The 24363-nt window shown below is 43.7% G+C and overlaps 1 protein-coding gene across 6 annotated transcripts in view; it reads left to right on the top strand.

Moving 5' to 3' along the window:
* RERE (arginine-glutamic acid dipeptide repeats) overlaps positions 1 to 17605 on the top strand; it is a 257136-nt gene extending 239531 nt beyond the window's left edge. For 4 of the 6 annotated variants that reach the window (XM_052791713.1, XM_052791718.1, XM_052791714.1 and 1 more), the window contains 11 exons: positions 241 to 403; positions 2632 to 2724; positions 3509 to 3708; positions 4989 to 5150; positions 6642 to 6755; positions 7701 to 9088; positions 9506 to 9728; positions 11017 to 11740; positions 12852 to 12998; positions 13263 to 13443; positions 14513 to 17605. In XM_052791713.1, the coding sequence (XP_052647673.1) occupies positions 241 to 403; positions 2632 to 2724; positions 3509 to 3708; positions 4989 to 5150; positions 6642 to 6755; positions 7701 to 9088; positions 9506 to 9728; positions 11017 to 11740; positions 12852 to 12998; positions 13263 to 13443; positions 14513 to 14546 (3429 nt within the window). In that variant the 3' untranslated portion in view covers positions 14547 to 17605. The remainder of the gene's footprint in view (positions 1 to 240; positions 404 to 2631; positions 2725 to 3508; positions 3709 to 4988; positions 5151 to 6641; positions 6756 to 7700; positions 9089 to 9505; positions 9729 to 11016; positions 11741 to 12851; positions 12999 to 13262; positions 13444 to 14512) is intronic. The other 2 variants (XM_052791717.1, XM_052791716.1) reach the window with 2 other exon arrangements.
* Positions 17606 to 24363: the final 6758 nt, after the last annotated feature.

Raw genomic sequence — 24363 nt, 5'->3', positions numbered from 1 at the left:
AGGGGAGGAGGAGAGGAGTGAGAAGGCATTTATTTACTTCTGTTCCTCCCCTGCAAAAGCAAACAAAATAAGGAGGATTTTTTTTCTGTCTTATCTAAAGGATTCTTTTGTCTGGCTGAAATAACATCATGAAGCTTCCTACAAAAATACATGTGCACGCATACAGAGAGCAAAAGGGAGGAAAAAAGCTGACAAGTCAGATTTGCATGCCCCTCTAACATACTCCTTCTGTATTTGCAGGGAGAACTAATCACCTTCTATTACTATTGGAAGAAAACCCCTGAAGCAGCAAGTTCTCGAGCCCACCGTAGGCATCGAAGACAGGCTGTGTTTCGGAGAATTAAAACTCGAACTGCTTCCACTCCAGTCAACACTCCCTCCAGGCCCCCCTCCAGTGAATTCTGTAAGTGGAAGCTAAAAGCAATGCATTTATCTTTGTTTAGATGCAGGGAGCAACACTAATGTAATGGTGCTGTACCTTCAAGTGAATGAAGCAAGGAAATGGAGTTCAGGCAGTTGCCCTCTCCTGTTCCTGTACCATTATGCTGGAATGTGGTAGGCGTCTTTGATCACGAAGTGCTTTGTGCAGTTCTTAAACATAAAAGCATCCTGTAAGGATGGTAACGTTGCCCCGGTACTGAATTTCCCTACTCTTTCCTTGGTTTTGTGTTGTATTTTTTCTGGGCTTATTACAGTAATGGGGATTAGGAAATGCAAAAAGAAGGAAGTCCTCCATCCCTTCGGAAGGAAGTCCTTTTCATCCTTGCTTGGTGACCCATACCTTCTGCTTGATCTCACACTGCATGCTGCAGCCAGCACTGTTGCATCTTCACATCTTGGAAGAACTTTGGCCTTGACTGAAGCAGAAGTGTCTAAACAAAGAATAATTACCCAAACCAGTGAAAAGTACTGCACTGCAAAGGATTATGACTAGTAATGTCCATATGGATGTATAAACTTCTGTCCTTATGTAAAAGGCTTACAGTACCCTGTGAGTTTTAAGTCTTTCTATGGACTAAACCCAGCACATTTCACATGCCTTCTAAAGAAAAGGGACTATGTGGAAGGCAGAAATTGGCAGACTTGCTGATATGGGGGAGGTAGAGAATGTGGTGAGGAGGCAGGACAGAGAATTCTGGAGAGGGTATTAGTGAGGTAGTAAGAAAGGGCCATTAGCCTCTCCATGCTGAAATTGATTGGATTTATTGCTGATTTCCGTGTGCACAAGAAGTGAGGATCTTGACTCTGCAGCTCGATCCAAGATACTCAGCGCTTCAGAGCATATGTGGCTGGGAGGACCCATCCATATGGATCCAACTGCAGCATGAGAATAAAAATCAATTTAGTAAAAGAAAGCAAGTCCTAGCTTGGTGTCAATTTTGCAGTCAGGGTTTAAACACCTGCAAGAATTAATGTAGAAATTATGGTAGTGCTAGCAGCTACTGTTATTAAATGGGACCCTGTGTTAATTTGAAGGGTAATGAGTTGATGACAAACGCTAATGGCAAGTACTGTAGAATCCCTCCCTCTCTATAACCTGCATGTATTACAAAATACCCGCTTGGAAACTTTAGAAAAACAGTATTCTTGCATCAAGGAGTTCTCTTCTAATTAAAGATGCGAACAAAAGAAGCCACAGGGCTTTCTGCTTGTGACAGATTATAGACCTGTTATGTTGCGAATTTATAGGGGTGGTGCTAGAAAAATGCAGTGCTCTAAATATGAAAGGATTTACTCCTGAGTTGTTTTAGAAGATGGGGTAAGATACAGTTTTTTGATGTCTGCGGATTTTCAGTGGGTTAGATGGTGCTTTTTAGCTCACAGCCTTGTTAATTGGCTAATTTGCTATATACTGTTTGCCACAAAGGAAAGCGACCTTTTCCATATTCTCCACTTCTTCGAAACATGACATTCTCGAAATGTAAGTTTGCCACGGGTTAAAACTCTTAAGGAGGCTTGCAGTAAGGATTGGAAAGCTGGTAGTATCCTTGTAGTACCTCTCATCCAAAAGAATCACAACATGTTTTTCAAACAGGTACATTATATGTAAGCATTGTTTCTTCCACGCACAAAACGCTTCGAGCTCTTGGGTTAAATATAGCCACTGTCTAGTAGAGCCTAGCGGCAGTCCCCATCTGGTTTAGAACGTGAAGTCTAGAAACAAAATAAAAGCCAGAAAAGCCGCCACAGTATCTGTCCATGGAATCTAGTAACAGTAGGATTTAGGTATAGAATCTTTGATTTTAAATTTGACCAGGTTGTAGAGATGAACCTCCACTGTCTTGAAAATTATGCTTTTGGAGCACAGCCTCTCTAAGTAAGCATGAACAGTATGTGAATGACAACTTAATTGGAAAAGTACCATGTTACTGAATCAAAAGTTCTGTGAATTGTATGACTTGGCGCGTTCCTGGAATCTTCCTTTAATCTGTAGACCAATGAGGTCTGGCCTTGCTTAGTTTGCAAAATCAGAAATGATGGCCATCCAAGGCAAGGTGGTTGTAGGAAGTCACAAAACTTATGTGAGAACTGTTATTATTAATGGTTATTTTAGTCAAGTAGGAGGAACTAGAAAATCCTGAATTTTTATTTTCCTTTTTCCTCTTCTTCCCTTGTTCTTTACTTATTCAGTGGACTTGAGCTCGGCCAGTGAAGATGACTTTGACAGCGAGGACAGTGAACAGGAACTGAAGGGCTACGCCTGTCGTCACTGCTTCACAACCAGTATGCACCCAATTCATTGCTGTATTCCTCTCCGTTCTGCTACTGCCTGTTTAATGCAGATTCATTCAAGCAAGAGCAGTTCATGTGCATGTACAGCTGTTCAAAAAAATGTGGGGTTGAATCAGCTAAAATATGCAGCATTCCTAGCAGAGTTAATCATGCTTTGCCACTGCAAATTAATATTGCCGTGACAAAGGAGAATCCTGAGACGTAGACGTTTATACAGGGAAAAGATCTACGTAATACGTAATCTATATAATCAATTTGTGATATAGCAAATCAATACTGGACTGTGACTGTCACACACAAAACTTCTTTATGCTGCGCTAAAGCTCTTCTGCAGCAGCCCCATTCTTGTAGGTATTCCTGAAGGTTGTCTGATATTTGGGCATATGCATGGCATGGAAGTGTGAGCCCCAAAGTAGGGAAGGGAAGGAAAGGAAATGAGAAGTTCATAGTTCACTTCACTTTAAGAAACCACAGCTTTGGAGAATAATAGCTGCCTGTTAGCTCCCAAGTAGAGCAGATAATGCTTCTTTCTTTGTTTTCAAAGCTGCGGTTGCTTAAGTAAACAAATAGTTTGTAAATTGAATATTGAAGATGTGCACGGGAACACAGACTAAGCCTGAAACATGACAAAGTTTTCCGGAAATTTCTCTGACTTTGTTGCCCGTAGAAAAGCAGCTACTTTTCTAGTTGTGTGCTTTTTTAATAATGCAATCTGTTTGTGCTGAGTTATCTGGTATATTGTGTATTTCTAAGCTGTTGCTTTTCCTGCCCCAAGCCTCCAAGGACTGGCACCACGGCGGTCGAGAAAACATTTTATTGTGCACTGATTGTCGCATTCACTTCAAAAAATACGGAGAGCTGCCACCCATTGAGAAGCCTGTAGACCCTCCACCCTTTATGTTTAAGCCTGTCAAAGAGGAAGATGATGGACTTAGTGGAAAGCATAGCATGAGGACAAGGCGGAGTCGAGGCTCGGTAGGCTTAACACTCTTGCATTGCAGCTTCTTCTGTAAAGAGGAGGCGTTGTCTGGAAAAAGGTAGTTGAACTTCTAAAATGACGCTTTCTCCATCTTGCTTGTTTGCCGTGGTACGTGCCCGCTGCTGCATTCATGTATGCAAGTGTGAGATTTGCTGAGGTTGAGGCTTACTTTGGAAAAATAAGCTTAAATGTCTCTTCTGCGAGTTCTAGTCAAACTTGTTATTTCCGCGTTTTTAATGACTGGCAGTGGACTGTCGTCATAAGAGGGCATTTGACCAGCGTATCGTTACAGATTTTGTACTAGTATGTATCCTTCTTCCAGCTGGATCCTGTCAGAGGGAAGCCCTTGGGCTTATTTTAAAGGAAGAGTTTTAAAAAATTAAATCCAATTCACGTGGCGTCCTCATATTACTGGAGTTAAAATCTCTTCCCTACAGAAAACTGTAGTTTGCTCCTATGGTTAGTGTGCTCTGTTGCAGAGTTTTTACTCGGGGTGAAATGCCAGGAGCCTTACTGTGTGCAAGTCACTTGTGAGAACTCTGACAGCAGCTCTAGTTAATTTGATGTTTGCTTTGGGTTTTGGCTGATGGAAAGCAGCAGATATATTTCTTTTCCTTGCCCTCCCCCCTCCATCTTTCTGATCATGATGATATGACCATTGCTTTTAAATATCTTGTGAGGCTACACTGTCAGGTAAGGTTGGCTTCATTGTTTTTATGGTAGCCAGTCATCCAAAAAACTGCCAAACTGGGAGGGAAACAGCATTAATTATTGAAATATACTCTACTGTGATTCCTTGTGGCATAGCAGGAGCACATTGAATCTGTGATTTTAGAAATGGGTCTTGACTGCTTGAATGCCAACAGATAGACTTTCTTTTTTAATGGAACACGAGGGTCCCCTCCTACCTCATTCGCTGTGTGTGTATGCATGCTTACAAATGTGCGTGCGTGCATTTTATGAAGAAAATTCAGCATGCAAACAGCGGCAGCTTTGGAACATCTTTCTAATGTTGTCATTTCTAGCAGACACTGCTGAATAAAATAATCAGCACTTAATGTTTTTGAGCAGACAAATAAAGGATTTGCCTCCTTTTACGTTAAGGTCCAGATGAGCTTTCAAGAAAAACTATAACAATGTTAAATGCTCTTGGTTTTTCATTTTTCAAGCTCTTAGCAGGAGTGGTCCATCCATGCCCCTGATGTAAGGCAGAAAAAGGTGAAGAGGCTGGACAAATGCTGACTTTGATACACTTTTATTTCTGTTAAACAAATAGATGTCTACACTACGTAGTGGTCGTAAAAAGCAGCCAGCCAGCCCTGATGGTAGAGCCTCACCTATTAATGAAGACATCCGTTCCAGTGGCCGCAACTCTCCTAGCGCTGCCAGCACCTCCAGTAATGACAGCAAAGCAGATTCAGTGAAGAAGTCTACCAAGGTAAAATTTTCCCATTCTTCTTTTTTGTTAGGACTGGACACCTGAGGCCTCTTCAGTCAGCTAAATGAGATGCAGATTCTAGGAGGCCAGGGAATCTCTCAGTGACCTAGAAATTCCTACTTGTGTGGATAAGCAAAAAATTTAATGGTGCATCTGACTGATGCTTTGTTCCTGTACATAAGGACGTGTAGTGATAAAAACCATTGAAGTATCCCCACATAACCTTACTGCTCTCATGATAAATTAATCCTTCAATTTCGGATGCAAATACAAGCGTTAGGCTCATGGAAGTAATACAGATCAGAAATGCTGTATTTGAGGCAAGTAGACAGTTTTGGGGATTTTTTTTTTTTAAGCGGTACTTAATCTTTGTTTACAAAGGAATATGAATATGTAGTAATTGAGACTACTTCTGTTACTGTTTTTCTGTATGTATATTTGCTTGATTTTTCAGAGCGAGCTGACAGTTTAGTCTCTTTAAATGAATAAGTGCCTTTCCAAGAGAGTACTGAAGAAACAAAGCCAGATGAAGCGGGAAGGCTTGCCATTAAGCAGTGTAAATTGAAAAGTAGCAAGTTAAAAATAAGTATTTAAAAAAAAAAAAAAAAAACAAAAAACCAACCCACAAGTCAAAACTGGAGTATGGAGCAAGTTTTCACATGATAAAACTGAGAACTTAGCAAAATTTGAAGTTAGGTTAGGTAATTATGTGATGTATAATGCTGTCCCAGGCCATGAAAGAAGGTAGTAATCTTGTAATAGCTACTCACTGTTAGCCCTATATTTGAGGGGATATAAAAATAGCCCTCAAAATATCAGGAGTAAAGCAAGACTTTCATGTTGTAGAAAGAGGCTTATCCTGTGCCTGTCTACTGCTGAAATTCTTGCTCCATCCTCTGTTAACAACTGGTGTTGGTCTCTTAGAAGAGTATAGTGGGCCAGTTGATCTGGTATGAGTTCCTGATAGACCTCATTCTGCGCAGCTGAAGACAACTGCTTTGTTTAAAATATTCCTTCGCTTCCAAAGCTCGAGACCACATCTGCATGATGAGGAATGCTTTACTTGATGTTCCTTTTTCCTACTAGCTTGTGTCAGAAATGTGTGCAGGGTTTGTGTGCAAACTGCCCCTTGGGTTTCTGTCTGCAGAAGTAAAATTGCAGTCTGTTTTGGGTTCTATCTTAAATTTGACCTCCAGAGGGAGTGGCCAGTGCATTATGTAGATGCAAGGCTTCTGGAAGTTGCTTGTGGCAGATGGCAGAACAGAGCAGCAGCTTCTGAACAGATTCCCCTGCAACTTGTAATTGGACAGAGGGACAGATGTGTATTGGGTTGTTGTTAAATACTGACTTTCTCAACTTCTGATCAGTTCTCCTGCTCCATAGGAACCCTTCTCGCTTATTTGTATTAAATATGGTAGCACTGGCATACGGTCAATTCACTTTTGCATTTACGTCACTGGTAACTGTTGTGTTCTGCTTCATTTGTGGCAGAAGATAAAAGAAGAGGTGTCTTCTCCTCTCAAGAACTCCAAGAGGCAGCGGGAAAAGGCAGCTTCTGATACAGAAGAACCTGACAGGTCCAATGCCAAAAAATCCAAAACTCAAGTGAGTCCCACAGAGGAATATTTCTCTTAGGAGAATGGTTTGAGAGTGGGAGGGGGTGCAAACCCAGTAACAAACCAAAAACATGAAATCAATTTAAGCCACAGCAAATAGTAACTTAATCTGTGGCTGGAAAGCAACCAGTATTATAATGTGTTCCTTCTGTTGAAAAGCAGTGGAATGATACGGGGTAAGTCCAGAAGTCTTTTTGTTGTTGTTGTTTTAATATCAATATCGACCATATAGGAGTATACTTGGATTATTTTCCACCCCCCACCCCCCACCCTTTTTTTTTCTTAATTGAAATTTGTTTTTTCCTCTTCTGTGGCAAGTTAGAAAACCACCACTGGAGTACTCTTAATTTAATGGTATCAAAGCTCAATTGAAATACTTTCAAGATGTCGTTTCATCTCCGTGTACCTGACCAGGTTCACTCTGTGCACAGGATTTGGGAATTTTGGCACTGAGCTTTCCATATTACAGAATCACAGAATGGTTGAGGTTGGAAGGGACCTAGAGGTCATCTAGTCCATCCCCTCTACTCAATCAGGGCCACCTAGAGCCAACGGCCCAGCACCACGTCCAGATGGCTTTTGAGTATCTCCAAAGACGGAGAGTCTACAGCTGCTCTGGGCAACCTGTTCCATTGCTTGGTCACCCTCATAGTGAAAAAGTGTTTCGTTACGTTCAGGCAGAACCTCCTGCATTTCGGTTTGTGCCCATTGTCGCTGGACACTACTAAAAAGCGCCTAGCTCCGTTGTCTTTTGCACGTTCCCTTTGGATATTTACATTGCCTGTGCTGTTTTAAGCCCCGCGAGGTTCAAAGGGTGGTACCTGCACTTGTGTTTGCACAGCACGTGTAACAGGTTGCGTCCTGTGGCATGCTGGTAATGCTCTTTGTGCGGTTTCCTCACGCACGGTGGTTATTCTTCCCCCTCTCCCTGCAGGAGATCAGCAGGCCAAACTCTCCCTCAGAGGGTGAGGGTGAAGGTGAGAGCTCGGACAGCCGCAGTGTCAATGACGAAGGGAGCAGTGATCCCAAGGACATTGACCAGGATAACCGGAGCACGTCACCCAGCATCCCTAGCCCTCAAGACAATGAGAGTGACTCGGATTCATCTGCTCAACAGCAAGTGCTGCAGGCACAGCCCCAAGTGCTTCAGGCACAGAGCGGTTCTGGCCAGGCTCCTCCACCTACGCCACCTATATCAGCCCAGTTACCGGCATCGCTGCCGGCGGTGTCGAGCGCTGCTTCGGCTCCACCGCAGGTCTCGCCATCAGCATCCCAGCCCCCCAGCCAGCCCCAGGCCCCCGCACCACCACCCCCTCCTCATTCTCACATACAGCAGGCCCCCACTTTGCACCCGCAGAGGCTCCCATCACCCCACCCACCTCTGCAGCCTCTGAGCGTGTCGCAGAGCCAGCCGACCCCTGCCTCTTCTCAGCCTCACTCACAGCCTCCGCTCCACAGCCAGGCCCAGCCTGCCCCTCACAGCCTGCAGGCTCAGCCCCTCCTGCCTCATCCTGTACCTTCCCAGCCATTTTCCCTCCCCACTCAGTCATCTCAGTCTCAGGTTCCCCTTCAGACGCAAGCACCGTCTCATTCTCACTCCGCTCTCCAGGTTCAGGTGACACAGCCTGTCCTGCCAACTGCAACCTCACTGCAGCAGGCTCAGCCTCCGCGGGAGCAGCCCTTGCCGCCTGCACCCATGGCCATGCCTCATATCAAACCTCCCCCTACTACCCCAATCCCTCAGCTCCCCACTGCTCCATCCCATAAGCACCCTCCTCATCTCTCTGGCCCTTCTCCTTTCTCAATGAACTCCAACTTGCCTCCACCACCTGCTTTAAAACCTTTGAGCTCCCTCTCGACTCATCATCCTCCATCCGCACACCCTCCTCCTTTGCAGCTGATGCCTCAAAGCCAACCCCTGCAGTCTTCGCAAGCCCAACCTCCTGTACTGACACAGAGTCAGAGCCTTCCCCCACCTGCTAATCACCCCCCATCTGGACTCCATCAGGTATCCTCGCAGCCCCCCTTTTCTCAGCATCCCTTTGTCCCCGGAGGCCCACCTTCCATCACGCCTCCTTCTTGCCCCTCCACTTCCACGCCACCCACTGTGCCTGGCATCCCACTTCAGACTTCCATCTCCACGTCAGCAGCTTCTAGTGGAAACGTGCCAGTGGTGACAGCCTGCACGCTACCACCTATTCAAATCAAAGAAGAAGTCCCAGATGAAGCTGAGGAACCAGAAAGCCCTCCCCCTCCACCCAGAAGTCCATCACCAGAACCTACTGTGGTGGATACACCAAGTCATGCTAGTCAATCAGCCAGGTACGGAGGTTGTCAGCAGGGCTTGCTTAGTGCGCTCTGTTTTTCTGCGCAGCGAGGCACTCCCAAAAGCTGAGAAATGAGCGTCTGCGGGAGCTGAGTGCATTTTACGTGTGCGTCTTGTCAGCTTCTCTTTCTACCATGATTTTGCTCTGTTTTTCTGGAAAGGTGCTGTTTCAGCCAGCATATTCAGAGAGGGCATTACAGTTTGTAATTGTGAGAGGGGTTTTATACTCCGCTTGTCTGTGGAGTAATACGGTACAATCAGTTTTCTCATGGCTTTCAGGGAAGCTGGTACTGCTATTGTATAAGCGTAGAGACTTTTTTGTTTTTGTTTTTTTTTTTTGGATATGCAGCTATTAAATCCCAGACTCTTGCATCTTTCCCATAGCTAAGCTCTTTCTGTTTTGTTTCTTTCAGGTTCTATAAGCACCTGGACCGTGGCTACAATTCGTGCTCGAGAGCAGACTTGTACTTTATGCCTCTGGCAGGATCGAAACTGGCCAAGAAGAGAGAAGAGGCCATTGAAAAGGCCAAAAGGGAAGCAGAGCAGAAAGCCAGAGAAGAGAGGGAAAGAGAAAAAGAAAAAGAGAAGGAGAGAGAGAGGGAGCGGGAGCGTGAAAGAGAAGCAGAAAGAGCTGCGGTAGGTTTATTTGTAGCTAAGAGCTGTTTAAGGGAGTTGGCATGGTAGGATCTCACCTGGATGGTGACTACAGATTGCAAGTCCCCAGAAGCGCTTTAATGCATGTGCAATCAGGTATTTGTGAATATGGGAGCCTTGTGTATTAAGTGAAAGCCAACCAGCTATGAGCACCTCCTGGCCTGCCTGTGACTTTCTTCTCTTTAAAGGAAATGGAGAGTTTCTGCTCCTGGTCTGTTTCTGATGTGTGGGAAGCCAATCCAGCTGGGGATAACTAGGCCAAGTATTTACGGTCACTTATGGTAGAAAAGCACAATGTGCAGATAGAGTGAATGCCTTTGTGTACCTTGTACTACTGTGCAGGCATGAGTGATGTCTGCTAGAAAAAGGGGATCTGAAGACTTCTTAAATTTGAAGTAAACTTAATTAAAGGCACGTAACTTTTTTTTTTTTTTTTTTTTAATGGGGAGACCCAAACTACAGTCTTGGTATAAAGAGCCAGTACAAGTAATCCGTTTTTCTGTGGCCTGTCAGAAAGGAATGATTACTTCTGGGCCCACAGAATTGGTAGGTTAGTAATAAATTATTGATGCTGAAAAAGAAGGTGCTAAAATCTTCCCGTTCCTTGGTGCATTTCAGAGATCTGAATCAGAGCTGTGTGTTTCTGTAGGTTTATAAAAGTCAGGATATAGCATCTGTCCTTTAAGGGATGCGTCATGTATGGGGACTTTGCTTTATTCTGGGGACAGGGATCCTTGGGCAGCTGTGCGGGTAAACCGTGCTTATTGCCCTCCCCAGAAGTGCTATGCTGCTCTTGTACAGGAGGGGAGAGCCAGATGCAAAGTCCTGACATGAAAGGAGTGGAATTTGTTGTGTTGCATGTTGTGGAGATGAGTTTCCTTGGGTTTAGTAAGTTTTGGGATACAAGTGAGTGTGGAGAGGAGAGGAGGAACACACTGCAAACAAGACTGGTAGTCTGTAGTGACATGTACCAGCCAGCTGTTGCCCATAGCTGTGACATGTACCAACTTGTTGCTGCTCCAGTAGCTGTAAAGCAGTTTGTAGTGGCAGCCTCAAAGCTACACTAAGTAGCTATTTTCTGGCCTACAGTGTAGGCAGAATCCAGTTCTCGCACAAACCGCGCTGGAGCACACAACTGCGGGAGTCGTGAGGCTCAGCAGGCTGAACTTACCTCCTCTTAGAGCTTGAAGCACAAGAAAGGAAGTGTGTACCTGCTGTGTTTTTAAGCCAAATGTCTTGAATGAAAATTCTCTTCCCCCGTTCTGTGCAGCAGAAGGTATCCAGCTCCTCTCATGAAGGCCGTCTTGGAGAGTCTCAGCTCAGCGGGCCAGCACACATGAGACCTTCATTTGAACCTCCGCCAACGACCATTGCTGCTGTACCACCTTACATTGGTCCAGATACACCTGCTTTACGAACACTGAGTGAATATGCCCGTCCTCATGTCATGTCACCAACAAACCGTAATCATCCCTTCTTTGTCCCTCTGAACCCCACCGATCCACTTCTGGCCTACCATATGCCTGGCCTCTACAATGTGGATCCCACCATTCGGGAACGAGAGCTGCGAGAGCGGGAAATCCGGGAGCGAGAAATCCGGGAAAGGGAGTTGAGAGAGAGGATGAAACCTGGCTTTGAGGTGAAGCCCCCAGAGCTAGATGCACTGCACCCAGCTACTAACCCCATGGAGCATTTTGCCAGGCATGGTGCACTGACTATTCCCCCAACAGCAGGACCTCACCCGTTTGCTTCCTTCCATCCGGGTTTGAACCCCCTTGAAAGAGAGAGACTTGCACTGGCAGGCCCACAGTTACGGCCTGAAATGAGCTACCCTGACAGACTGGCAGCAGAGAGAATACACGCTGAACGGATGGCATCACTGACAAATGACCCATTGGCACGGCTCCAGATGTTCAATGTTACGCCTCACCATCACCAACATTCACACATACACTCGCATTTACACCTACATCAGCAGGATCCCTTACATCAAGGTGAGCCTAGGGAAATGGGCTAGGCAGTTTCCTAGGGAACCTCTCTCCTGGGCTGTTAGCAGAAGTCTGCCCAAAACAGGCAGACTGTGACTCTGGAATTCAAGTAGCAAAATCCCTGCTTTCTTGTATGTGATGTGACTTCTGTACTGTATAAGGTTGTGATAACTGAAATGCAAAGTTATTTTTTTGGGAGGGTGGACCATTGACAGTGATACAGTAAAGGATGGTAACAGTACAGCGATCTTCACTGAGACTGCACGCTGTCACTGTAAAAGGTTTGCTGTTTTGTTTTTAAAAGTACTGGAGTTCTAGAGTACCACCTTACAGTGGTGTCTGGTGTACAGGTGGAGACTCCATTGGGTGAAGGGAATTCACTAGGAGAGATGTCATGGAACTGGTAACGCTGCTAATGCTAAAGGCTGTTATGTTACAAGTTACAGCCAGAAAGGAGCTGAAACTGGTGTTACCTTATAGGAGCTGGGAAAAAAAAATTAGGAGAGAAAAACTTCATCTCTTTAGCCATTTTACATGCCAACCATCTGGCTTTAGTTGAGCTGAAAGCCTCTGTCACGATTCTCATAAGAGAATTCATTATGTTGGTAAAGTGACACCAGAGAGGTTGTCTACAGGCGTCCCTCTCCACACAAGGATGGTGAAAATATATCTTTTGTGAACAAAGGTTTTTGCCAGCTTTTGGCCTATCAAGTAGTATTGCTAAAGTCAGAAGGATGCTTTAGTGCGTCTGTACTAAATGTCACTAGTGATCCTTCAATTTTATGTGTGTAAAGGGGAACTAGGAGTGAGTTTGGGGGAAAATTTTTCTAAATGTTGACCATCATTGTTTTTCCCTGTTGCTTCGTGGATTTTGTTTTCTTGTAGAAAATAAAAGTCATGGGTTGTTGCTTTAACAATTAAGACTGTTTGGTAAGCTGATGTCACTTGAAGGTAGAAAAGTGGGTTTCAAATTGGATGGAGCTAAGCTCCTGGTAATTACATGCCGGTTAGGCCAAATGCTGGTCCAGCTCAAGTCTATCAGGGCTTTTGATTTCCCAACAGTGAGCGATGCTTCCCAAAGCAGTTGATTGCTTTCTTTCTTTCCTCCTTTTTAAAGGTTCAGCAGGACCTGTTCACCCGCTGGTGGATCCTTTAGCAGCTGGACCCCATTTGGCACGTTTTCCCTATCCACCTGGGACCATCCCCAACCCATTGCTAGGGCAGCCACCTCATGAGCATGAAATGCTCCGACATCCAGTCTTTGGTGAGAGCATTTTATGGTCCTTTACGAAGGTTGGCTCTGTATCTGAACTGTCACCTTTTCTTCTGGGTCTTAGCATTTCTTGGGAAGGGAGCTGGTGGAGTTGAGCTGTAACTTAGGTTACAGCCAAAGGTTGGTTGGTTGGTTTGTTTAAAAAAAAAAAAAACCAAAAAACCAAACCCAAATGAAACCCAAAAAACTTCATGGGACAACTCTCTGCAGACCTCATAGCAAACAAGTGTCTAAAAATGGGCAACTCTCTCTTAGGTACTCCTTATCCGCGAGATCTGCCTGGTGCCATTCCACCTCCTATGTCAGCAGCCCACCAGCTGCAGGCCATGCATGCCCAGTCAGCAGAGCTGCAAAGACTGGCAATGGAGCAGCAGTGGTTGCATGGGCATCCTCACATGCATGGTGGTCATCTACCAAGTCAGGAAGATTATTACAGGTGAGAGGTGCAATGAAGGCTTTTGGAGATGCGGGCATGCTACAGCTTCCTCCATCTACCTCCACATTCCATCTTTTTTTCTTCTGAATTACTGCCTTTCTTACTGTGTCCTGAGTTACTGTCCTATTGCAGTTATGGAAGATGGTGAAGCTGTACTAAGACCTAACTGGGGCAGAGGTGATAGGGCGGATTGGAAGCTAGGTCCAAATTACTGGCACAGGATGCAGACTAGTTGAGTCTTCCATTGCAGAATTGCTTCTGATTGGGGTTTCTAGTGTCGTACTTACTACGATTCCTGCTTCCACATCACACTCTCTTCCTTGGGAACAGTGGAGGAGGGTGGCTAAAGCTTTATGAATGAGAAGAGGGGAGGGATTCAATAGATCTTAAGAGATTATTAACGGCAATAAGAAGTTGAAATGTGTGAATAATACGGATCCTGTATTACCAGCTGAGAATGCCTAGACGAATCATGTGAGTTCTTTCTCCCCGGAATGCTATATGGTGTTGATAGTGGAGTGGTTCTCTTCTTGGCCTACCTGATACGACACCACCTTAGTTCCTATTTGGCAGTGACCACTGACAATATGTCAGCTAAGAAGAAAAAGGCACCAGCACCTAGCAAGGGTTATTCTGCATGAGTAGCAAGGATCCATAGGAAGGAGCATATTAAACACCTGCCTTGCACTGCGTTACTCTGATGTTTCAGTCCTTGCTTCAGCTATCCAAAATTGCCTGCTGGCCTTGTGCCATGGGGGCAGCCAGTCTGCCTGAAGCTGACTGTCGTATCTGCAACTGCAGATAAAGCTAAAGCTTGATGAGCTGGCACTAGTGATCTTGCTCACATGTAAGGAGTTCAGTAGCAAAAGGTCATCGCTTCCCCTCACAACAGACAGTGTTATCACTGCTGTTACAATGGCTCTCATTTTTGTGCTGAAAGCTCACAAGTCCTGTTGCAACCTCTGTTCCCTTCAGGGCACCCGGGTGAGGTTAGCAGGAAGGCAGGCTCTCTCTGAAGTGTCATGACACCTCCTTTGTTTTGTTAAAATGAGTTTTCTTTCTCTTTCAGTCGACTGAAGAAAGAAGGCGACAAACAGTTGTAATAAATTATTTATTTGTAATGCTGGCTATGGAAACCCCAGTCCTTGGGAAGGAGTGGAACATTTTTACGTACAATAAGAGCTACAAAAGGAAAAGAATATCTTATAAAGATTTCTTTATATATTTAAAACAGAAGCAACCACCCAACAAGTAGAGACTTATCAGCATAGTGTTCATTTGTAGAGAAGATTTCTCAAGACTGGTGTGGGTCTCCCTGCATGACAACGTATTCAGAAGCCTATTGAAAATACAGGACTGTGTGGAATATTCAGAGAACTTCCTGCAATCTTGTTTTTTTTTTTTTTCTTACTAGTTTGTTTCGAGTAGGTGCTAGAATCAGGTTCACAACACAAGTCACTGTGCGTGAAGAGACACTCAATGCATCTATAGCTATTTTAAAAAAAAAAAAAAAAGGATTGCAAGTAGGTGACATAACAAGCTCTGAATCCAAGTGCTATAATAATAAAAATCTACTTTTATTTTAATACATTGTAGGAAATCTTCATAATTTTAAAGAGAGCTCAGTTCTGCAGCATGGCTTTTTAAGTCTGTAAATAACTTTTTTTGGGTAGAGGGGAGAAACAAAACAAAACAAAACTCCAGAAACGTTTATCTTGATTTTCAGTAACATCACAAATTGTGAATTCCTACCTGGTATTGACAGAATACAGAGTTGATTTTTTAATAAAATATATATATATAATTATCCCTTTAATTAAAGGGAATGATGGGTATCAATAATTTCAAATGGGTAAAAGCTTGAAATTTGGTTTGATAAAAACAATAAGCATTAAAGGGAGTTGCAGGGATAATGTTGCAAATGACTGTTTCTGTTCTTGGTTTTTTGGTTGGTTTGGTTGTTTGGGGGTTTTTTGTTCGTGTTACATCTCTCTGTTCTGCAGATGATTTCTGTTGAGTTGGGTTTATCAGCAGTACAGATGTCCCTTGGAACTAGCTTACCCTTTTGATGCCTACTTCAAGGGTTAATTTTCAGTGTGGCCATAATACACTTCTTTCCTACTACCTTTTGAAACATAGTCTTAACTACATTGGTTTTAGACTTTAGGCAAAAGTTCAAAGAAATAATCTGTTCTAAAATCTCTTTTTAAAAATGTTCCATGGCTCAAACTAGTACAGCCAGAATTTTGTATGCATGTGCATATTTTTGGAGGATGTGCTCTTTCTGGCCTCTGAAGTTTGATATGTTCTTAAGAGTGAACTAGGCAACTCAGTTAGTGTTCTTAAAGTTGTTTTGCAAAGACCAGTCTATTTCTCTTTGACTGTTCTAGTTTTGTTTTTGTAAGCAAAAACTTTTTAACTGCCACCAGTGTTCTGTATCTCAGGAACTTACTACTTTGGGATTAACCGTATATACGGACAGTAACATTTACTGACTCCCAACACAACAGGTCCATGCAGAATAACTCCTGTTGGCTAGTTCCCATGTGGATGGTAAAAGGAGAGGTATACACAGAAGGCCAGAGAGCATTCTTTTGGAGACAGCTCTGCTTACCCTCTAGGCAGAATTTTTTTTTTCCCCACTCTTTTGCCATGGGTTTTCTTTGCCAGAGCAGAGGGTGATGCAACCAATGGACATCTGAATCTGCTGGCCATTTTTTCTGCTGGTGCATAACTTCCCCCATTCTCTCTCTTAACTCACGAGTGCTCTCTCTCTGCTGTTGTAGACTGTTCAGTGTGATGGTTGTGTCATAGGACTGTACTGAGCCATGTTTGATAAACTTGTAGTTAATCATACATTCTGATGGAAGGCATGGCATGCACAGTGCTTTATCCACCTCACGAATCTCAAACCAGTGTCAGCGTTAGTGCCCAAAGATTACTGTTGGATAGTTAGTAACATCAATTTACCAATTAAAAATATGCATCGGGGTATTCTAGCTTCACTTAAGGCAAGAGTGTAAAGGAGAAAGAGGACTATTTCAGCTGATGTTGATCTTCCTTTTTTTCTGTCCTCCATTCCAGATTTCTCAGTGCTAAAGAACTGCAATAGCGTTTAATCAGTTCCATCTGCTATATTTGAACTCTCTGTGAAGGTATTAGGAGGAACAGCTAGTGTTTCTGAGATTTGGAAACCATGAGGTCAATCTAGAATCAAGGATGGTAAAGTCTTCTTCAGTCAATGCCTTCAGTCGCTGTCTGCAGTGATCAGGTGAAATGGTTTTCTTCTGAGTAATATTCTTTTACTTTTGCTAACAGTGGAGTAGCTAGTGAGATCCGTCTGCTCAGCAGAGAGAGTGCCTCAGTTTACTTTAAAAGTCTAATTAGGCACATTTCAGGTAAACCTCCCCTCCTTGTTTTTACCATGTGGAGTTTGGGGGAGTTCAGCCACTTCTTCTGATCCTTCTCTTTTGCTGTTATTTTCAGCTATAGTTCTTGTTTAAAAAAAAAAAAAAAAAGCTAATTGTCTCCCATGTTCCTCTCTCTGTATTTTTTTTCAGCTGAAGTTTGCAGTCTGTTCAAAAGCTTTTCATTGATCTCTTTTTTTTTTCCTTTTTCTCCCCCCCCCCCCCCCCCCCCCCCAAAAAGCATTCTGATAATTTGTGGGAGTTTTTTTGTTCCCATCATTCAGCAAATAAGCACTGAAATTCTTCCATTTTAGACCAATGATTAACTACAACTTTACATGCAGTGGTTTTTGAAGCCATCTCGGTGTTCGATGCCCTGTTAAAACAACCCAGACCTTTTGATTTCCTTTAAGAAATCTCTCTTATTTTTCCTCTGTTTCGAAAGTTTATTTTTTAATTTTGCTTTAGTGTTTTTGAAACGTCTCTCTTGTTCTATGTCGTCATGGTTGAGCTTGTTTCACTGCACCGTTAAAGCAGAGTGTACATTCTGACTGCTACATTTATATATATCTTGAAGCTTAATGTATATATGAGTAGTTTGCCATGGGATAACACAGTGTAAACAGAGTAGAAACCCAGAAATCGTGACTTCTGTGTTCTCTCCATTTGAGTATTTTGTAATTTTTTTGAAATATTTGTGGACATAAATAAAACCAAGCTACACTACAGCAGCCAGGTGTTGCCTGCAAGCGAAATGTGTCTGTTGATTGTTGTTAGTGGGAAAAGAATTATTTTCATCTGGGATAATACGGGGTGCCAGCATGGCCATCTTGTCTGCTTCAAAGCTGTCTTGTCTTTCTTGGCTTTATTTTTTTTCCTTTTTTGGGATAATTTTAATATACAGTACACAAAACACCAACATCATGTCCAGTTCCAGAGTATATTCTGCCTCCCTGAGGCACACGTATGCTCGAGGGCCATACTGTGTAACTTGGGCATATTTTTCCATAAGTTAAGCAGTCAAATTGATAAGAGTGAATGTGTAAGGATGTTTTGGCTGTCGTGACTTCAGGGGCTTTCTGTATACAGTGGTAATGTATTGCAGCCACTGATCTGCCTGAGCCCAAACAAGTAGTTAAAATGAAGTGTGTGCGTAAGTTCTCATTGTGTCAGCCAAAGAAGAGTAGAAAGACGAGAACTTCTAAACTGGAGAGGATAATTCCCCCAGTTTCAACAGAGTAGGAAAGACTGCATGCTGTTGTTGTCTTTTAAATTTGCCTGTGAACCAAAGTTGTTCAGAAGACATGCAGGGGAGAATGAGGCCTGATGACTGATGAAGTGTAAGCTTGAAATTAGATGTAGTACACTATATATACCCCAGTAGCGGAGTTTTTCATGCTTCTTATTTTCTAAGAGATGTTACTTTGTGCCAGTAGAGTCATCTTTGCACACAACTGATACAGAGCTGGCAAGAGATGTATTCCAAAGGGATGATAATTGCAGAGAGGAAGATGCACAATAACTCACTGTTTATTCGTTGCCTGCTGAAAAGCTAAAATTTGCTTTCAAATTGCTTCAGGTTACATGTTTGTGTACATTTGTAGTGGCTCCCTGTCTTCCATCTATCAAGGATTATAATGTATTTGTGTGAGCTGGCTATTTGAGTGTTCCATATCTGCAGTTCATGATAATCGGCATCTCAAAAACTTAGGGAAATATCGTAGTGCCACAGAGAGAGGTGGTGAGTATCTTTACAGAATAAACGTTTGGTCAAAAGGGAGACTGGAAGGCTGCGTTCTTGATCTAGTTCTGCTTTGGTTTTGATCTGTGATTTTTCAGAAATAGTGAGGTATTTTGACTCCAGTTCAAGCTAATTAGTGCTCCGAGTATAGCGAGAAAAGAGTGCCCTGTTGTTTGAGTGTGCTTGAAGCAGACGGAGAAGTATTCATGACAAATTACATGGGAGTTTGGAGCTGCATATTTGGAGAGGCTGCTCTATTTATACCCTGTGGCCTTTTGTAAGGGGAAGGTCAGTTCTTGTCTACTGGAAATAGCTTCTGAAAGTGCTTTTTCTGAGGCTGGCTTGAACACGTGCTATGGTATTTATTTTGACATTTCTTTTGGCTTTGTAATTCCTTGTACTTAACGTAGAACTGGAATGGGTTTAGGCTGCCCTCTCTTTCTTGCGACAGGTTCTAAGTTTCCAGACTTAAAATGATGAATCCTAAGGGGACAAGGCTGAAGAGGATTTTTATTACTGCATAAATTGAACAATGCAGTTCCTACTGCAGTAATGGTCTTGTGTTAACGATGCCTTGTCATTACAAGGTGAAGGGCTGGGAAGCCATCTATTGCATGGCGTTGTTATATGCACGTCACCAGGTTTCATTCTAATGTCACGTCAGCTGTAAAAAGTGACGCAGGCAGTAGGGTTTCAATCCTTCCTAGGCCATGGCTAGCTTTTTACAACTTACATTCATTTAGGGAGAAGGAGAAAAGGTGAAGCCAGGTGTTTCGTTCAGGAACTTGATCTTCCGTTCCTTGAACATGACAAAAAGCAGCGCTTATATCGCTTGTTGTGAAACTCCCGTTCTTCGTAGAAGCTCCTGTGCGCTGGGTTTGGACCCTGACGATCTTAAAGCCGCTTTCTTGTAGGCGGAGGTAAGGAGAGGCAGCGGGGGCCAGTCTGTGCCCGTGGCTGTGTGGAGCTGAGGCGGGGGGCGGGGCTGCATGAGGAGCAGCTGGCCTGGAAGGTTCCGGAAGGTCCTGTGAGGGAGACCCTCGGGCCGGGCGGCATGGCGGCGTGCACGTAAAAGCCTTTCCTCTGCCGTGACAGGGAAAAAGGTGACAGAAGGGCGGTGGGAGGGAGTTTTGGGGCACAGCCTTTTCTCTGAGAGCAGCCGTGCCTGTTTGCCTGTGGAGGGAAGCCCAGACCTCGGGGTACACTGTCCCCTGGCCCCTCCTGGCAGTGTTCCTTGATCCCAAAGGGAGCCAGCTTCCCCTCTGCCCCTCCTGGTAGTGTCCCTTGGTCCCCAAAGGAGCTGGGTCCCTCTCTGCTCCTCCTGGGAAGTATCCTTTGGTCCCTGAGGCAGCCAAGATTCTTGCAACCCAGGGGCTTGTTCTCTTTGCTCAGTTCCATCCATGTTGCTGTGACAGGTGCTCTTCTGTATGTCCCAGTCAGCTGCTTCTGTGTTGACAGTCCCAGATGTTTTTCCTCGCTTGCTCTTGTATGTGACAGGTAAGCTTGAGAAAGCCTTGCTGGTCTTTGTATTGGGTCTTTTTCCAGGGTAGTTTCTCACCCTAAGTGTATCAGAAAGACTCAATGTCTGATGTTGGAGGGAAGAGTCTTCTAAGTGCCCTGCATGTACAAGTCATCCTTTGCAAACTACTGTTCTGCTTGTTTTTTGTTCTTTACAAATGCTCATCTCTGTGGAAGTGGTAACTTAGCCCCTGCAAATTCAGCTACACATATATATAGATAAAGGAATGTGCTCCCCTGTCCTGTTCCTAATCCCTATCCTCTTTCCCACTTTCTCCCTAAAGAAAAAACAACTGGAGGAATCTGGCAAAAAAACATTTATCTGTATAAACTCCCAGACATTTTGCAAAACTGTGTTCTAAGAATGGTCACCCGTGGCACCTGACAGATGTACTGGTGAACGTTGATGCAGCGCAGGTTTCTGACACAACGTAAGCATGTCTTCTTTGGGTCTCACAAATGAGGGAAATGAGTCTTTGCAGTAAACATCGTTCAAATCCACTTTCTGGCTGGATGAGTAGTGGGAAGGGTTAGGTTAATCTTGCATTGCTCTGCAATGTAAAGAATATAAAAAGTAGCACTTAGTGAGTGGAGGACACTTGGCAGGTAGAAGTCACATCCAGGACAGGATTTGATAATTCCATTGCTTGCACACCTCTCAGGTTTTGAAAGTCAGAGTATGTAAATTTTAGGGCACTAAATCAAGCCCAGCTTCAATGTAAGCATGAGTAACTTTACTGATTATTAATATTAATGAAGTAGCGTGCTTCCCCTTGCACCAAAGCACACTTAGGGTAACTCAGAAGTACAGTTGTCAAAGTGAAAGACCTGGAAAAGATTGCAGCAGTCGGTCTTGTTACCCATCTCTGGATGACTTTGGGTCTTTCAGTTTCTGAATCCTGTTGCAGTTCCATTTCGTTATTTGTTAGCTCTTTAAATATTTGTCCAACGTCCTTACCTGTGGCAATGTCACCAGAAAGAAGCCTGCTCTGCAGAGTTGTTGCTTAGCTTATGAACACTCCTGTCTCTCGCTATAGCTGCAAGGCTGAGTTTCCTGCACCAGGAAACATGTGTATGGGAGAGAAATTACGGAATAAATTGATGCACTGGCCTTGGAAAACAGCTGTGCGTGATGTCAGTGGTGTTGTATTTCACTTCGCCTGCGGTCTTGGTTTTGCTGGAACAGAATATTAGCCAAATCTGTAAGATGGAAATTTCTCTGGCATTGCAGCTTGTTTGAATGAACCCTAATTACAAAATCTAGGCAGTTACAAGGAATCTAGTATTCTTGGCCTGGTAACGTGGTTGAATGTATGCTTTCAGAATACTCAGCCACAGCTTTGTGGGGGGTTTTCCTCCCTCTAAGTTGGATTGTTTTATTGTCATCTAACTGTCACTGTTTTATCCTTCACTTTTGGCTTCTCTCTAGTCCGTTCCTTCACAGCTTAATGCTTTTTATATAGTAGCAAATAAAACAGATACCAATAGCAGTATTTTAAGAAGCACAAGAGCATGCTCAGTAACGAAGGAGTAAAGGAACACACTACCCAGTTTTTCTAAGAAGTTCCAGTGAGTTTCAGCACTTCATAATGCTGAGGGTTTTGTTTGTCACTGAGGGAGTGTCTGTGGCAATTTATTGGAAGTAGCGGGAGAGGATTAACGGAGGGAATTATTTAACAGTCGAAGTATCCATTTTGAACTACATGAATTTTCTGGGTGCTCTGATCTTTTAACGTGAAAGGGTCCACTCAGCCCTAAACCTTCTAGTGGACAAAACTGCACTATGTGCAGCGTATCTGCCAGTAAGGTCTTTTGATGTTACAGATGTTCCTCTAGCTGTTGTTCGGGGGGAGGGGGAACATGAGGGTAAATGAGGATCGTAGTTTGTACTTACTAGCACTGTATAGATAGATGGCCACTAAAAATACGTACTCGGAGAGAGGGAAATACTCCCCTTCTAGCTGACGTGTCAGGAAGGATGGCAACCTTGAGTAGCATGTCAGAAGGAAGGCTGGAGAGCGTCAAGTGTTTAAACAGTTTCTGGAGCTATACCTTCGGGAATTTTGAAGGGTTTGTCTTCAGTATATATGCAAATCTCTGTAATACACTGTGCCCTTGTGCTAGTGCATTTTTCACTTGGCTCCTGGTGCCACCATGTTACTTCTCAAGAAGAGAAAAACGAGTATGATACTGATCTTGCAGAATGAGCAGATGCATGTTTGCAACAGCTGCCACAGTTTGGAAAGTGTACAAGTGTCTTGTGATACAGAACTGAAATGGTTTGTAAAATGCTAGGGTTGTCATAGGGCCACCGTGAAGTGTCTCACCACTTGTAATAAAACAGCATTTAATTAAACATTCCATCACGTGCATGCTCTGTGCTGACGTACAGGGACCCTCCAGGTGAAGGCAGGCCATCAGGAGAGCAGCTGGGAAGTTTTCTACAGCTGCCTCAGCACATGGGGAAGCTTTGTCTGCGTTTGTGTAGGTTGTAACTTGTTCTCAGTTGACCTTAGGCTTGGAATCTGAGCAGAGACTTTAGTCCCTAGGGTGGCACTGAGCTGTAAGTACTAATTCATTCAGATTACAATACTTAAATAATCCCCTGACTATATCCTTTCTCAGAATCTGTCGCACATCTTTTCTTTTCTTTGAAACTGTTAATGAGGTTTTTTGGTTTCTTGCCCCCTTTTGATCTGCTTTTTTGGCTCAACAGGAGAATGTGCTGGACCTAGAGGGTTTGTAATCTATCTGTCCTTCTCCATCCATCAAACTGCTGTATTAAAGCCTGGTCTGTGCTGAGTTTTACTGTAGGTGGTATTGATTAGGGAGGTGGAAATACTTACTTTTCTTCCCAGCTGACTGATTGCAAGATATTTATTCCTTTACAATAGATAAGACAGTAAACCATCATTTTATTGGTTATACTTGCATCTGTTGCTTTTACTCTTGTAACTATTGTATAGCGCTGAAACAGGACACATTTCTAGCACAGACAAGCCTTTCAATGACAGCAGCAAAAAAACGCAGGTCAGTTGTTGTTCACTGACATTTCTGTGGTGGTTGGGGACATGGATGCCAAGGGTAGTGACAAGCCTTGTCAGATCTGTGCTTGCTGGGGAAAAAAACATTAAAATAGGTACCTTTGCAAAGCACTCCCACTCTGTCAGTACTGAAGCAATGTACCGTACATTTCATTTGTCAGATGTCTTGAAGACTTAGAGTGTAATGAACTGAGTAAAGGCTGGAGGTAAAGCCTATGTGGTGTAAATTTGTGGTGGTACTACCGTGTTTCACAGCAGCATTGAATCTAGTCCATTGTCAGTGTGTAAGGGAACCGTTCATAGCCTGGCGACAGAACCCTCTGTAACTGTTTGGTACACGCAAAGCAGGGCATTTTAACAGCGTTTGTACTGGAAAAAACAGTTTCCAGACATAAGCTCTTTGCTGTTTCTTCCTGATGTGATGGTACTGCTCTCCTTTCAGCTGTTGACATTGCTTTGCTACAGATTATGTGATTCCAGACTACGATATGCTTGCAGGGGGACTGTAGAAATATTTTTTTCCCTTTTCTTTCTGTGTTATTTAAAGCAAAGCTCCTTGACTTTACTAATGTCTTCTGGACACAATACCTGGGGCCAGAAACTGTTGGGAGGTGCTGCGACAGAAATGCCTTCATTTAAATGTAAATGTTGCTTCCCTGCCTCAGGCTGCCTTTAAGAGGCTTTTTCTGTGGAAGCAGCTACAAAGTAATGGTCCCAATCAATTTATTCGTGTCAATAAAAGGTCTTTTATATGCTTATTTGAAATGTATTGTTCTGGGGTGATAGGACCACATTTGTTTTTTAAGCAGGTGTGTCAGATGGAATGAGAAATAGGGAATGTAAAGGAGAGGGAAAAGAAATTGTGTAAGGCTTGTTGCAGTTGGAGGGGTGCACAACTTGGGGTCTTTAGTGCAAAGGGTGGAAGGAACTAAGGTGCCTTAATAGTGGGACACCAGACAACGTGTGCTGCGTAGGAGTGGGACAGACACCCCTAACCCCCAGGGTTCCTCCCTGTGCACTGGGACGGTCTCTTCTGACTTGGGTTAGGGGTTGAGTAAAGGAGTTCAATACAGAGTCCCTGACAAAGATAGAGGGAAAGATTTTCTGAGTCGCTTCAGTGAAGTAACATCTGCTTGTAGGTTACCATCTTGGGCAAAGTCAGCTTGAAGTTCTCTTATCGTACCCACTCCTGTCCGGTTAAAAGGGAAAG

This window comes from Harpia harpyja, chromosome 7 (genome assembly GCF_026419915.1).
Source record: "Harpia harpyja isolate bHarHar1 chromosome 7, bHarHar1 primary haplotype, whole genome shotgun sequence".
Classification (NCBI taxonomy): Eukaryota; Metazoa; Chordata; class Aves; order Accipitriformes; family Accipitridae; genus Harpia; species Harpia harpyja.
The sequence above is the reverse complement of the archived record's forward strand: the minus strand, read 5'-3'. Positions and strand labels throughout refer to the sequence as shown.